This window comes from Terrapene carolina, unplaced genomic scaffold (assembly GCF_002925995.2).
Source record: "Terrapene carolina triunguis isolate 2854851 unplaced genomic scaffold, T_m_triunguis-2.0 Scaffold32, whole genome shotgun sequence".
In the NCBI taxonomy this organism is placed as follows: domain Eukaryota; kingdom Metazoa; phylum Chordata; order Testudines; family Emydidae; genus Terrapene; species Terrapene triunguis.
The window spans coordinates 1,727,608-1,741,268 of record NW_020664383.1 but is presented as its reverse complement, the minus strand read 5'-3'; the positions used below and the strand labels follow the sequence as shown (position 1 = coordinate 1,741,268).

The window sequence follows — 13,661 nt, the reverse complement described above, 5'->3', positions numbered from 1 at the left end:
GCCGCTTCTCGCCACCCCCATTGGCCCGGGATGGCGAACCGCGGCCAGTGGGGGCCGCGATCGGCCGAACCTGCCGCGTCAGCAGGTAAATAAACTGGCCCAGCCCGCCAGGGTGCTTACCCTGGCGAGCCGCGTGCCGAACGTTGCCGACCCCTGCTATAGCATGAATGATGAGTGTTCTAACACTCTCCTGTGAAGCGTCCGATATTGGCCACAGCTAAAAATGATGTTGATCATTGGTCTCATACAGTATGACAATTCCTATGCAAAACTTTGTTTTAATGTAGGTTCAAATGGCAAGGAGATCATCTTAAATTATAACTAGTCTAAGACAGTTTTATGAAACAGTTAGGAGTTGTGGCATCTTTCTGACCAGATTTTGAAAGGAAAATTATCAATTTAAAAGCACAAAACAATTCTGGGGAAAATAAATCTATTACATTATAGTGAAAACAGCTGTTTTTTAAAACAAACATTGCCTGGAAGTCTTGAAAATTAACAAGGCAGCACCAAGAAGCAAACAATGACTATAAACAGAAGCAATGATTTTCACTATCTAAACTGAGTGGCTAAAAAGGCAGGACATTAAAAAAAAGAAAAACACCATACGGGGTCCTTTATTTGCCTTCAGGTTTTTTGAGCATTTAGTCTTCAGATTTTCATGCTTTTCTCACAAACACAAGGGTCAGAAACTCTCTCTTTTTTAATTAAATCTGAGAATCTCACATAATCACGTAACCCCAGGAGTTGGGACTTTTAAGAAAGATCAAGTAACTTGTGATAGAACTCCAGGAGTTGGCATAACTGACACAATGACAAATAAACTGGAGACCTAAGTTTTAATAGTCTGTTATTGTTAACAATATACAGTTTTATAAACACTATCCCTTCAAGGATAATAGTGCAATGGCATAGACAGCTGAACAAGTTATCAGAAGGTCTTAGTGGATGCTCCAAAACACTAAAGAAAATTGAAAATACTGACATTAAAAAGCAATTTTACTCAGCTCTGGATTAAAAAAGGCGGGGGAGGGAAGCCACACATAGTGAAACTGCAAAATTGCAGAAAATGACCCTCAAAACTATCTAGTATTAGGATAGCATGTTATTACTGATCTTGATGGAATGTATTAAGAAATATTGCAAACCTTCATGGACTAACTCACAACTCATATTACAAGTCAATTACTATTTATCCACAATCTGGACTAATTACTTCAAGTTCATTTAAAAAACCTATAACTATTCTGGTTTGTTCATCTTACAACCACTGACTTCTTTATGTTCTCTGATTTACCATACAGTCATTATGATTGGGGGTTTCTTTTTCCATTCCAAATTACTCCTGCACATCTTTTCTGTAGTTTACTTTCCCCCAAACCTGTGCATAAATGTATGCTTAGTTAATTGTGTGTGTGTGCGCGCGCGCGCGCATATATTTATATTCTGCTTGTTTTTTTCTGGGCTAAAACCATGGGAGCGCTTTCCGGAGCATACTTATGATTAAATTCACTTTAAATCTTAGAAAATAAGATATTAAAATAGAAACTAAATCTTTAGCAACTAATGTTATTACTGAATCATTTTGCCATTTAAGAAAAGAAAGCAAGAACTAAGAAGCAAGTGGACTCCATGAAAAATCTCTTTTAATGATGCAAAGACATATGGTAATAAGCAACTGCATTATCATAATGTTCCACATTTCAGGCTTAATGTAGTATCTCAGTTATATAAAAGGTATTTATAACAGAAGTTTAAAAATAATTGAAGTTAGCTGTTGCTGTAAACACAAAATCCACCACAAAGTTTCTGTCTCAAAGCTATGCCATGGCATCTGAGAACAAGAGTAAGTCTGGAAGTGAAAGAGAATCAGGACAATAAAACAGTTCTTTGGTTAGCCCATGCTCTTGGGCTAGGTTTTAATTACAAGGTTTGAGATTCTTTAATATTTTTTAACATAAAACAGTCTCTCTCTTCTCCAGCACCAGCCCTCTCCTGTTTCCCATTCAGCTGAAAAGGTAACAGCAAACATGCTTCAGGAACACAGATGATGCAACCATAGACTAGGGGTAGGCTTTGAAATAATTCCCAGTGGTTGGCCTATTTCTCTTGCTCATCTTTGCTCAGTGGCTGAGCCAACTTCTAATTCTAATGTCTGAAAGTGAAAGAGGAGAAAATGCTCAGGAGAAAAAGGATAGTCATATACTAGTGGGAGACAAGGTAGGTGAGGTAATATCTTTTATTGGACCAACTTTTGTTGGTGGAAGGTATAAACTCTCAAGCTAGAAAGAGCTCTTCTTCTACTTGTGAGTTTCTTAACCATGAACAACCACATTACGCAAACTTAACTTGAGTTCGTTATGTGGTCCTATAGGTCACAGTTCTGTTGCCCCATGTTTGTAAAATTCCAAGAAACTAAGTTTACTTATAAGCCCCAATAGATAGAGACTGGCTGATGTGCCAAGACTTGAAGATTTATGTTCCTTCAAAAGGGATTACTTCTCTTAAGTACTTTAATTTAACAACTGGATATTCTTGTTATCCATGTGAATGGATAATGCTTTTCTGAATCCTCTTAAGACCTTGGCCTTGATTATATATTGTGTCAATGAGTTCCAGAGTTTAACAGTGAATTACGTGGAAACGTGTTTCCTTTTACTAGATTTGAATTTACCATCTTCCAATAACAGAATGTCCTCTACTGTACATTCTTTAGACAACTCCAGTGTCAAAATGATCACATTTTATGCAAAAGAGATACATTTTTAATTCCAGCCCACTCTCTAATTGCATGCTACAGATTTGATCTGTGAGCTGTCTGGGGCAGGGACCATCATTTCAATTTAGTTTACACTTTTCCTACATTGTCTATGTGATGCAGATTTGTATATTGACCATTCAGCCACTTCATGGAATGCTCAGGGGAAAGGAAAGAGGTTTTAGAAACTGGACATGATGCCACTGGAGCTTTTTGGAACCAAGCGAAGGCAGAAGCTGTTCAGGATCATAGGATAAGGAGGCTAGACTGGATGTTTCTGCCCAAGTTGTTAGCAATACTGATGCTTAAATTGCCATCTGTAGGTTTCAGAATCAACAGCACATTAAGATGTAAGGGATGGTTCACTTCACTGAGCTATTATTTCAGGCTGTCTGAAAACTCTCCATCAGCACAGCTGGTTCAAGTTCTCAACGCCTTTGGTACTGCCACTAAAGTACTAGAAAATACGTTTTTAAAAATCATGAAATCTTAAAATATAGACAAGTTTGCAGCAAAGTATGGGTAAAAAGCAAATTCTGTGACTGTAGAATCACGCAGCCCTGATTATATTCTGTTATTGAACAATAAGAAAACATTTTTGACTTTTCCATTAAAAGTTTTTCACACAATATTGCTTTAGGCTCTCATTTTTTTTTCTGTTTTTCTCTCCAGATATTGACATTCTTCAGATTGGCAGCAATTTGTGAACTCATATCATATAAGAACATGTTCTAACAGCTAACAGAAAGTAACACAGTATTCTTTAATTTGCTTCACTTGTAATCTTCTTATACCAAGGATTTTTCCAAAATCCCAAGAATTTAAATCCAATAACACACAGTTGCAGAGTTAAGTGTTAAAAGCATGACAGACAGCACACTAGATGAACATATTACCATACATAAACCCAATTATACTCTTATCAGTAGTCTAGAGTTACTCCTATTCGTTGTATGTTCTTACAATTTACTTAACAAAATACTTACTAACTAATAAATATTTAGTAAAAACCCATATGCAGTGCTAGCAACTCTTCAGATGTTAACTGGGAGAATGTTATTCCAATTTTTGTTGCTGTTGTTCTCTTGATTTGTTTTGTTTTGAGAGAGGGGAGCAAGATTGGGATAAAAAACAGTGAAGAATTAAAAATCTCCAGGAAGAATGCGTGCAAGTAATCTTATATTTTGCAAATTAGGTAATTCTGAATTTTACAGTAAGATGATGTAAGGGGAGAAACAACTGACTGCGTAGATAAAAGAGAAACAAACATAATTTAAGTTTAAAGATACTCTTTAAAAAACCAAACTAACCATTTGAGACATACGGAAACTTAGATGTGATCCAAATGTTCTGTTGACCAACTATCTGCAACAAACATCTTGTGGACATTATTTCACAGAGATGTTCGAAAACAAATCAGTCAGTAAAAATAAAGTTGCCAATTAATCAGTTATACACAATTGCTAAGTTATGGAACTATTTTGCGGTGCTTCATACTCTAAAAAGACTACGATAGAAGGAAAATGTTTGTTTTTCTTCAAAGATCGTACACAGAAACTAAATATGCCCCATGTTTAACTTTCACAACTAAATATTTAACAAACACAAATGCAAAGATCAAAGAGCATAAACCTTCATGAAGCCATGCTATGAAAGTCTGTATCACTTTGGCATAAAACTTGCACAAAACACTGGCCAGCCAGCATAGAATAAAGAAAGATCATCTGATCTACTGCACAAGCACCCTTTGGCAAAGAATTTGCTTCAAATTCTTGACACCTCACTTTGTATTTCCACTCTCTTTTAGTTTTTTTTATGAAAACATGAAGTAATTTATAATCTTTCTCCAGAAAGCGTCTCTTAAAAGTAGTTTGTAGTGATGCTGTAGTTGTGTTGGTTCCAGGATATAATAAGAGAGACAAGATGGGCAAGGTAATATCTCTTATTGGACCAACTTCTGTTGTGAAAGACACAAGCTTGTGAACTACAAAAAGTGACCTCAGCCTCTTTGTCTCATTAAAAAAAAGTGTGAGAATATTCTTTACCTATTGCTTAGTAACATTACTATAAATGAGATTAGAGAACAAGTTATCTTTTACTATCTGAATGGCCAGCATCACGTGTAGAACCAATTTCACTGTTTTCCCTGTATAATAGTTTTTGATTCTTGAGGTAGGTCTTTGACAGTAACAGAAAAGTGCTTTAGGTTTTTTGGGGGTTTTTTGTTTTTTTTTAAGAAATTTCAAAAGGTTTGTTAACTATAAACTTTGGTTTCAGGACACAGGAGCAGGTACAGCAAATAATTTAGATGTTTGTTTTGTTTTAATTACTGTCTAGATTTCAAATTGATGTCTTTCCTTTAAACAGGTTGGGTTTTTTGGAGTTTCTTTTTTTAAAAAACACAAACCATTAACAAAAAAATCCCAACAGCTATCTTCTTCCTTAAAATAAATGAGAGGTCTGGGGAGAAAATTCTACAACTCACTATGTCAAGAATTTTGTTAGGTAATAAATGTTTTGTATTTTTATTAACTGCAATAACTTTCTAAGGGCTAACATACCAAATGAAAAAAGTACAACCTGTTTAAACATCTTAATTTTAGTTTTATTAATATGCTAGAACAACCTCGCTTGTAAATAACATTGGAACAACTAGAGCATTCAAAACAGAGCTGAGCGAAATCTTGATATTTCCACTAATGCTCTAATTAAAAAAGAAAATCTCAGCTAATAAAATGAGATTGTTCACTAAGAAATTCAGGAAGACAACGTAGTTGTGCCTGATTGTGTGAATTTATTGAAATCAGACAATTAGTGGAAATAGGTAACAGAGAAAATATCTATTCAAGAGCATGATAATTAGAAGCAGAAATGGCTTTCCAACTATATACCATATATACTCGTTCATTAGCCCATTCGTTTATAAGCCAACCCCCAAAATGGATAGGTAAAAATAGCAAAAACTGTATGACTCTTTCATAAGCCGACCCTATATTTCAGGGGTTGGAAAACTTTGGCTCCCAGCCTGTCAGGGTAAGCCACTGGCTGGTTGGGACGTTTTGTTTACTTGGAGCGTCTGCAGGCATGGAGCCCATAAGCTCTCTGTGGCCACGGTTCGCCGTTCCCAGCCAATGGGAGCTGCGGGAAGTGGTTGGCTGGGAACGGTGAACCAAGGCCACAGGGAGCTGAGGGGCTCCATGCCTGCAGATGCTCCAGGTAAACAAAACTAAATGTATTAGATATTCAATTCAATGATTCCATAGAGTTTAAAATCATCAAATTTTGGTGTAGACCCATTTATAAGCCGACTCGCTCTTTGATGCTTCACTTTTTTACCAAAAATATTCGGCTTATGAACGGGTATATCACTTGTTCATACTCATGACATTTTTGCTTAATAGATCTTACATTCTTCAACACAAGTCAGTCACATGGGATGAAACAAGAAAGTTACTTAAACAAGTATAAGGTCAGTGCACTAGTAATAAGGACTGCATTTTTTTTAAAAAATGTTTCAAGAAGCCTTAATATATCTGGATAAGATAGGTATTCTCCTCGATGTGCCATTTCAAATAATTTCTCCTCCTTTTCCTAACATCTACTTCCCCCTCTCCAACCCCCACCCCAAAAACATAGGACAGGGAAGATGTCTTAAACAAGAACTGCAGGAATTTCTGCTACTTTATGAATTCCAAAAGCAATTTTAAACTGTAGGAGAAAAACTTCTATTCCTAGAAGAAAGATTTTAAAAGACTCTAAAGCAAGCAGCAAACTCTCAGATAGGAGCAAACAGCCATTTCAAATGAGGCAAATTCTGTCTTCTCCACCTCACCCTCTCTCCCCAACTTCTTCCATCATCAAGAGTTTCTGATAATATACTGAAGTAACTCATTAAAAATACTATAGTATCAGGTTTAAACAGGTATATTTTTGACCATATGAAGATAATTTAAGGCCTTTTCCTATGCTGAATGCTATTAAAAACAAAATGTCTACAATGCCTGGCAATTAAACTCAAATTACACTGCAAATTCCATGTAATACGGGTCACTGAATAAAACAGGGACTCTCTGTGCATACAATGATATTCTTGATTTAAAGAATTATTTCAAGACAAAGTGCCATGCTGAAAATGCAGAATATCGCTCTTCAGCAGATAGCACTAAAAAGATGGGTGAGGGAAGGGCTCCTAAAACTGGATACAATTAATCTTTCCCATAGAAACACAAAACTGATATAAAATCCAAGTTCCTGATTCTACACGCACTTATACATGTGAGCGGGACTACTCTTGCAGTCTTCATGGAGAATTATTCACATGCATAACTGTTTGCAGGATCAGAGCCCAAGACAGTATTTTAGCAAAATAAAGATGTAAAAAATTTGCCCTCTTCTTCTACCTCCTGTTTTCTGTCTCTATGTGTAACCTTATTTTAGTTTTCAGCTAATAGCACCTAGGTGGAGATTTAATTCATTCATATTTAAAACAATATTGGATTGAATCAAGTTGACAGAACCCAAACCATTTAAAAATTAATCCTGCAAGCTTCCCTGAGATCACTCTCAGTTGTAAGAGCTACACTCCGCAGGAAGTGTTTACAAGATCAGACCCTGAATCTAAAGCTCTTTCATTTTAAACCCATGTAACAATGTTAACGTTTGAGTTCTATGTATTTTCTTATTAACTATTTCAGGAGAAGTTTAAAAAAAAAAAAAAAAAAAGTGTTCCTGCCTCATCTCATCTATGGAGAGTAAGCTATTCTGAAGGGCCCCCCTGGGAAATAAAGATTGGTGGTTCATTGCTGAAGGGCAGTCAATAGGTTTTTGCTTGACTGTTTAGACTGCGCTTGCTGTTTGTTTTTATTACACTCCCATTCCTTGAATTCCTCCCTCCTAGCAAGGCATTAATCGCTTTATTCAGAGAGGGAGAACCTGTGCCTTTGAAGGAAAGGTTTGGAAAAAAAGAACAGAACAAGATCAGAAGATGACTCTGTCCTGATTTTGTACGAAGGGGAGCAACCAAGCTGCACCTGCATTTGTTACCCACTAAGACTCACTGTGTATACAATAAACCCTATTTAAGAAATTAAGTTAAGATTCCTTCTCTCTTTTCAGAACCTCCTCAATTCCGAAGGAGCTAAGACATATTCAATTCTTCTTTCGGCCCATCCACAGTTCCCTTCACAGGGAGCATCTACAAAAGCTCAGCACAACAGCAAAGCTGTCAGACCTTTGCTAACCTGTGCATGGTGCTGGGATGTTTTTCACAAGGGAACCCTCCTCTCCCCGGAATTACATGGCAATAATTAAGAAGGGAGAGGGAGGGGGAGGAAAACAGAAAGTTACCGTAGGGAAAGAAGAGTACACGAGGGTATTAGTTTTAACGGGGACTGAGTGGCGGCCCCCCAACATTGTGCTGGGTGTTTTTCCTGCTCGCAGGCATGGCCATGTTGCATGCAGCACTGGCTGCCTGCTGGGCAGGGACATGAATGGAAGCGAGAGTTGTTAAACACCTAGCGGTGGGAGGATTTCTCCAGGCTGCAGCTTTCATGACAGCCTGTCTTTGCTGCACTGCAGAGGCGCCATCTTCTCGCTCTTAATCTCCGCTCGCCCCAACCCTGCCGGCGCCGGGCCCTATACCCGCCCGGCCGAGAGAAACCCCCCACAGCCCGGCTCCACACGCGCGGGTCCAGCGCCTTCCCCTTGCAAAGCCGGGAGAAGGCGTCTCCTCCCCCGCCCACCCCCCAGCGGATGTCCCTTGCTCCCAGCCCACCTGAGCAGAGCCCGGGGGCATGAAACCCCCCTGTTCCTCGCCAGGAGCAGGCGGAGGTAAGGCAGCCTCTCCGCGGGGACCCGGCCCGCAGAGGCCGGGGAAGGCGCAGCTCCGCCCGGCGGATGCACCGAAGCTTTGTTTCCCGGGGGCTGGGCAGGAGGGGATTGCCCGGGCGCCGCCGCAGCGCGCGGGCTCCAGTAGCAGGCGCCTCCCCGGGGACCCTGCCCTGCGAGGGACACTCGCCCCCGCTACTCATCGCCTGCATCACGGAGGGGTGGGGGGAGCGCTCTCCTGCCCCCGCCCCGGGGGCAGCGCCGCCGAAGTTAGCCGGGAACAAAGCGCCGGGCGTTGCTCCAAGCTCCCCAGCCGTCCGTGCGCCGCGGGGCATCTCCGCCCCAGAGGATGCACGATTGTTCCCGCTGTCCCCGCCGAAGAGGAGTACCCCGGCCCCAGTGCACCCCCCCGGCAAGGGGCGGGCATTGCCGCACCACCCCCGGGCGATGTCTCCCGCACCCCCGGGGCGGAGAGCTCGCACACAATGAAACCCAGCAGCAAGCCGGAGGCGCGCAGGGGCTGCGGTCGGTGCACGGCACTTCGCAGCCTGCTCCCCCCACCCCCTTTTGTTCCCTGCACTGCTCAGCTGGAGAAGCCCATTGTTCAGCGGTGGGAGGGGAGCCTGGCCACGGAGCGGGGGGGTGGATGGGGGAGCCCAGCCCCTGCTTTCGGGAGACAGGCAAGGCTCCCTTCGCCCACCTTTGCGGCGCCTGGATGTGGCCGAGCCATCCGGCTACAGGGGCGGCTCTGGGCTCTCCGCAGACAAAGGCTCCGGGAAGCCGAGCAGGAGGGAGGAGAGTGGCAGCCCCCCGCCCGTCTGCCCCTTACCTCGACAGCCCGGGCCGTGCAGGAGCAGGCCAGCAGGAGGAGCGCTAAATGGGGCAGCATCGCCTCGGGGGGGAGCAGCGAGGTGGCGGGGGTCCGGCTGTAAATCCGCGCGCTCGCTGCCAGCTTCCAGCCGCCGCCGCTGCCGGGGAATCGGAGTGAGCTGCGGCAGCACCAGCCGAGCTCCGGCGAGAGCGCGAGTCAGCTGATATCCCAGCCCACCCAGAGCCGCGGCAGAGGCAGCGCACACACCCCGGGGAGACCCCTAGCGGAGGCCCGGGGAAAGCGCAGCCAGCCGGCCCGGGCCCTAGCAAACTCCCTGCCCGCCCAGGCTCGCAGCCACAGAGCACAGTGCTCGCCCGTCTGTGTTCCCCCAGATTGGAGGGAGCGGGGCCTCTGTGCGCGAGAGCGGTGTCAGGCCCGCTTCTCTTCTGTATCTCCTGCAGGATCCAGGCGAGAGTTATTTTTAAGGACGGCAAACTGCCTTTCTGTTGCAATGTGGGAGACACTTAGCTCTGCCTCCCTCGCATCACCCGTCTGGTGAGATTGCTGCCAGACCCGCTGCTTGTGCCACAGCCAGAGGTGCACAACGCATCATTATAACGAAATTAAATCCAAATAAAAGACACACTTTGCTAGCTGCTCATGTCGGAGGGGCAGTTCTTTATGTCCTGGAGCCCATCTCCTAGGATGTAGAGTTCAGGCATTAAACTGATGCTGGATTTGTATTAATGCTTTGTAACTAGAACATGTTTTTACCTGCTCTGGGACCACTGATATCTTCTTTGCTCCGAAAGCTATTTTAATTCTCTGCCTGCAGCAGTTTTTGCTGATATCTTTTACAGAATGTCCATATGCCTATGGGTACTTTGTTGACTGATCAGTCATCCCTGTTTTAAATATATATAAAATGTGCAGAGATAACCCCCAAAATGTTTGTGAAGTCTCCACAAACACACATTCACAAGTTAACTGCAGGTTATTTGGAGAAATTTTGCTCTTCATTCATTTTTTTACAAACTGGCTAGTTGTCATATTAAACTAGTCTCTTCAAATATTGATAAGTTATACCATGATCTAACGACCTTATCGGGGTGCTAGATCCTGTAGGTAAGCACAAGTTCAATTCCCTAGACCCCAGCCCTACAAACACACAAGAGCAAGGCCAAAATTCTACAACTAATACCTTGTAGGTGGATAGCTGTACCCATGAGGGGGCACCATTGCTTACTACTAATTGCAGCATCTGTGCTTGAATTTATAGGACGACTCACACGAGTAAAGCTAGGCACAGGTGTAAGTGCTTGCAGGATAGGGGCCCAAGACCCATACATGATGAAAAAGTATTTTCTTGCTGCCTCAACAGAATTAATATTGTATAATATAATGTGTATAATAAATCTGCAAGGAAGCCTAAATGGAAACTTTATCATAGTTTCACACTGAAATGTGTGAAAGTTAGAAAAATTGCATATTTTGTTGTGAAGTTATCTTCATCCACATACAGTTTCAAAAAAACCAAGTGGTCCATTCAAAATTAATCCTATTTTTAATAAACCCCTATCCCCAAAGCCCACAAAAAACAATGTTATAGTGTTTTTCAAATTTAGAAGCAAATGTTTTGTACAACCATTATCTTTATCAAATTTCATGTTCATTTCAAGAGTTTTCTTATTGTTGTAAACCATCAATACTGGGGATCTCCCTCTATGACATAATGCAGGTATGTGGGCTTAAAAATTGTCAATGGTTTCAGCTTGTTTAAATTGCAATTTAAAATCTCTAGGTGTGACCATGCTTCCCCAAATCCATACACAGACCTTCTGCCTGCATATCTCCTCTTTCTGACAGACGGGAGCTGCCTCTGCAACAGTGTCCACCCACTCCTCTGGATCTCCCCGCCCCCGGAGTCCAGTCCATAGGTCCAGAATCCACATAGGGTGGAGAAGTGGCCAGGCCAAATGAAGGGAGCCACATAATTTGTCCCTACCTCCTGTAATAGAGTATATGGAAAAGATGTTAATAGAGCCTGTGGCTGTAGTGTCCTTTCTGCTGTTTCTACACTGAAGTTGGTATCTATCCCCTTTTGAGGTAAAGTTGAAGCTCTGCTGCCAGAGCCTCATCTTTATCAAAGATCAAGGCCAGAGCCACAGAGCTGGCACACAGGCACAGGGCCTCTCAGTGGATGGTCTTGGATTCATGTGAATCCATACGATTTGTGGGTGGGCCTTTAGAAGAGCAAAGCCCGCCCACTGATTGAACAATCAGAGACTTTGCAAGAGGACCCTCATGGCATTTTCTGCCTTCCTGGGCCATACTACAAGATGAGGGAATTTAGCCAGGAATGAGCTTTAGTACCTATGTTCCAAACTATGGAACATGGTCCCTGTATTTTACTCTGTGAGATATACACTCTAATCTCATCTTGATAAACAAGTGTTAGATTAGCTACATTAGGTTCAGCTATTATTTGCTTATCAATTAATTATTTTACACAAGCCAAACAACACATACACACCCTCCCATCCCACCCCTCCAGATATATGCCACATGAGTTTAACTGGAGCATTCTATAAGGTGGATAGATACAATAATAAAATATATTAACTCCACAGGTTTATTTCAGATTCAAGCACATACATTTAGAAGGCAGTTTAGCCTCATACAAATATGAACCTTCTCACGCAAACTAATGAGCAGGCAGTACATAGAGGGACTCACTGGGCTTTTGGGAATTGCTCTGATAACACTTGCTGATTTCAGTGATCTCTGGCAGGTAGATAGCAGATAAGATCCTACACAGATCTGCAGTGTCCAACAGCTATATCTAACATATACACAAACACATGCATATAGTAAGTCATTGTATGCAGAGTGGTTGTAGCCATGTCAGTCCCAGGATATTAAAGAGACAAGGTGGGTGAGGTAATATCTTTTATTGGACCAGCTTCTGTTGGTGAGAGAGACAAGCGTTTGAGCTTACACAGGATTCCATCCTGAGAAGGATAATGATACGGGGCCTAACACCTGAGGAAGGGCACTCAGAGAGAAATCAAAGGTGCAGCTAGCCCTGTAAGCATGACACATGTATAGTATTCACATTTACAGCCAGTCCACACCTGTCCAACCCAGCAATGTTAGTTTATAATATAGTATAAGGAAATATAAAGTTAGCAATACTGAAAGGCAATAACAACTGCAGGCCCATTTAGTACTAGTTTAGAGTGCTACAGAATTTGCAGATGACCTGCAAAGGGAAAGAAAATGTGCTCATCACTTTTCTTCCTTCTTCTTCATGGTATATAAAGAAGGCCTGAAAGATTTCCCCCCCCCCCATTAGTTTTTTAGAATAGATATTCAGGTTCGGTCTAGTCTAGAAAACTCTAAGATAACTGGGGAACTAATGAAATTATCACATCACAATAGCTAAGAGACTGAAAGTTGAGCAACTGAGCAAGGGCGAATGTGCACAGGTGATACTACAAAGTGGGAAGGGCTGTAGTAGGCTCTGATTAAATGTTAATTCTTTGCAGATGACTACTGAACATGCTCAGAAGTGATTTTTTTAAATTGCTTAGCTTTCTTAGCCAACTTTATTTTCATAGCAGTTTGTGGATATACTATTTATATGCCACGCTTCATAGTTTGACTGTTTTGAAGTGGTGTGCATTGTCTCTCTGAGTCACATTGATTTACAGTAAAAATATATAACAATAATATATTGATATAAATATTGTTGCATATAGACAACCCTCCCCATCAAAACAAATAATAAACGCATTTTTTTCATTGAACTTTCTAAGATAACAAAAGGCTCTTATCCAAAAAGCTCAGAGCCTTGCCATTACTTAAAATCATATACAATATTGTACAGTATATTAAAACATCCCAATTGGCTTCACACCCTAACAAAATCCATATATAGCCAATAGTAAACAAGTAAACCAATACTTCATTCTACCCCTTCTACACCTTCACTCCCACAAAATGCCAGGCGCAAAAAACAAAATAAAAACAGATGGGCTTTGCTTTGTGCCCAGAAGTCGAATAGATATGGGCTATTTCAGCCTTGGGAGAAAGGAGTGATTGTTAAATATCTACTCCCTCTCCACAGAAAAAAGAAAATACAAAATAACAGCTGAAGGGAGACAGGGTGGTTGTTAGAAAATATACTATAGTGGCTCAACACTTAAAATATTCTATTATTTCAATATCAGACAGTAGACTGTCAGTGAGGCCTATTTTTCCCTT

The 13,661-nt window shown here is 41.6% G+C and overlaps 1 protein-coding gene across 4 annotated transcripts in view; it reads right to left on the bottom strand.

The window, feature by feature from the left end:
* The window catches only part of LOC112112234 (amyloid-beta A4 protein), a 313,996-nt gene extending 304,376 nt beyond the window's left edge, over positions 1-9,620 (bottom strand). For 3 of the 4 annotated variants that reach the window (XM_024208071.3, XM_024208073.3, XM_024208074.3), the window contains exon 1: positions 9,414-9,620. In XM_024208071.3, the coding sequence (XP_024063839.1) occupies positions 9,414-9,473 (60 nt within the window). In that variant the 5' untranslated portion in view covers positions 9,474-9,620. The remainder of the gene's footprint in view (positions 1-9,413) is intronic. The other variant, XM_024208070.3, reaches the window with a different exon arrangement.
* Between the last annotated feature and the right edge of the window lie 4,041 nt (positions 9,621-13,661).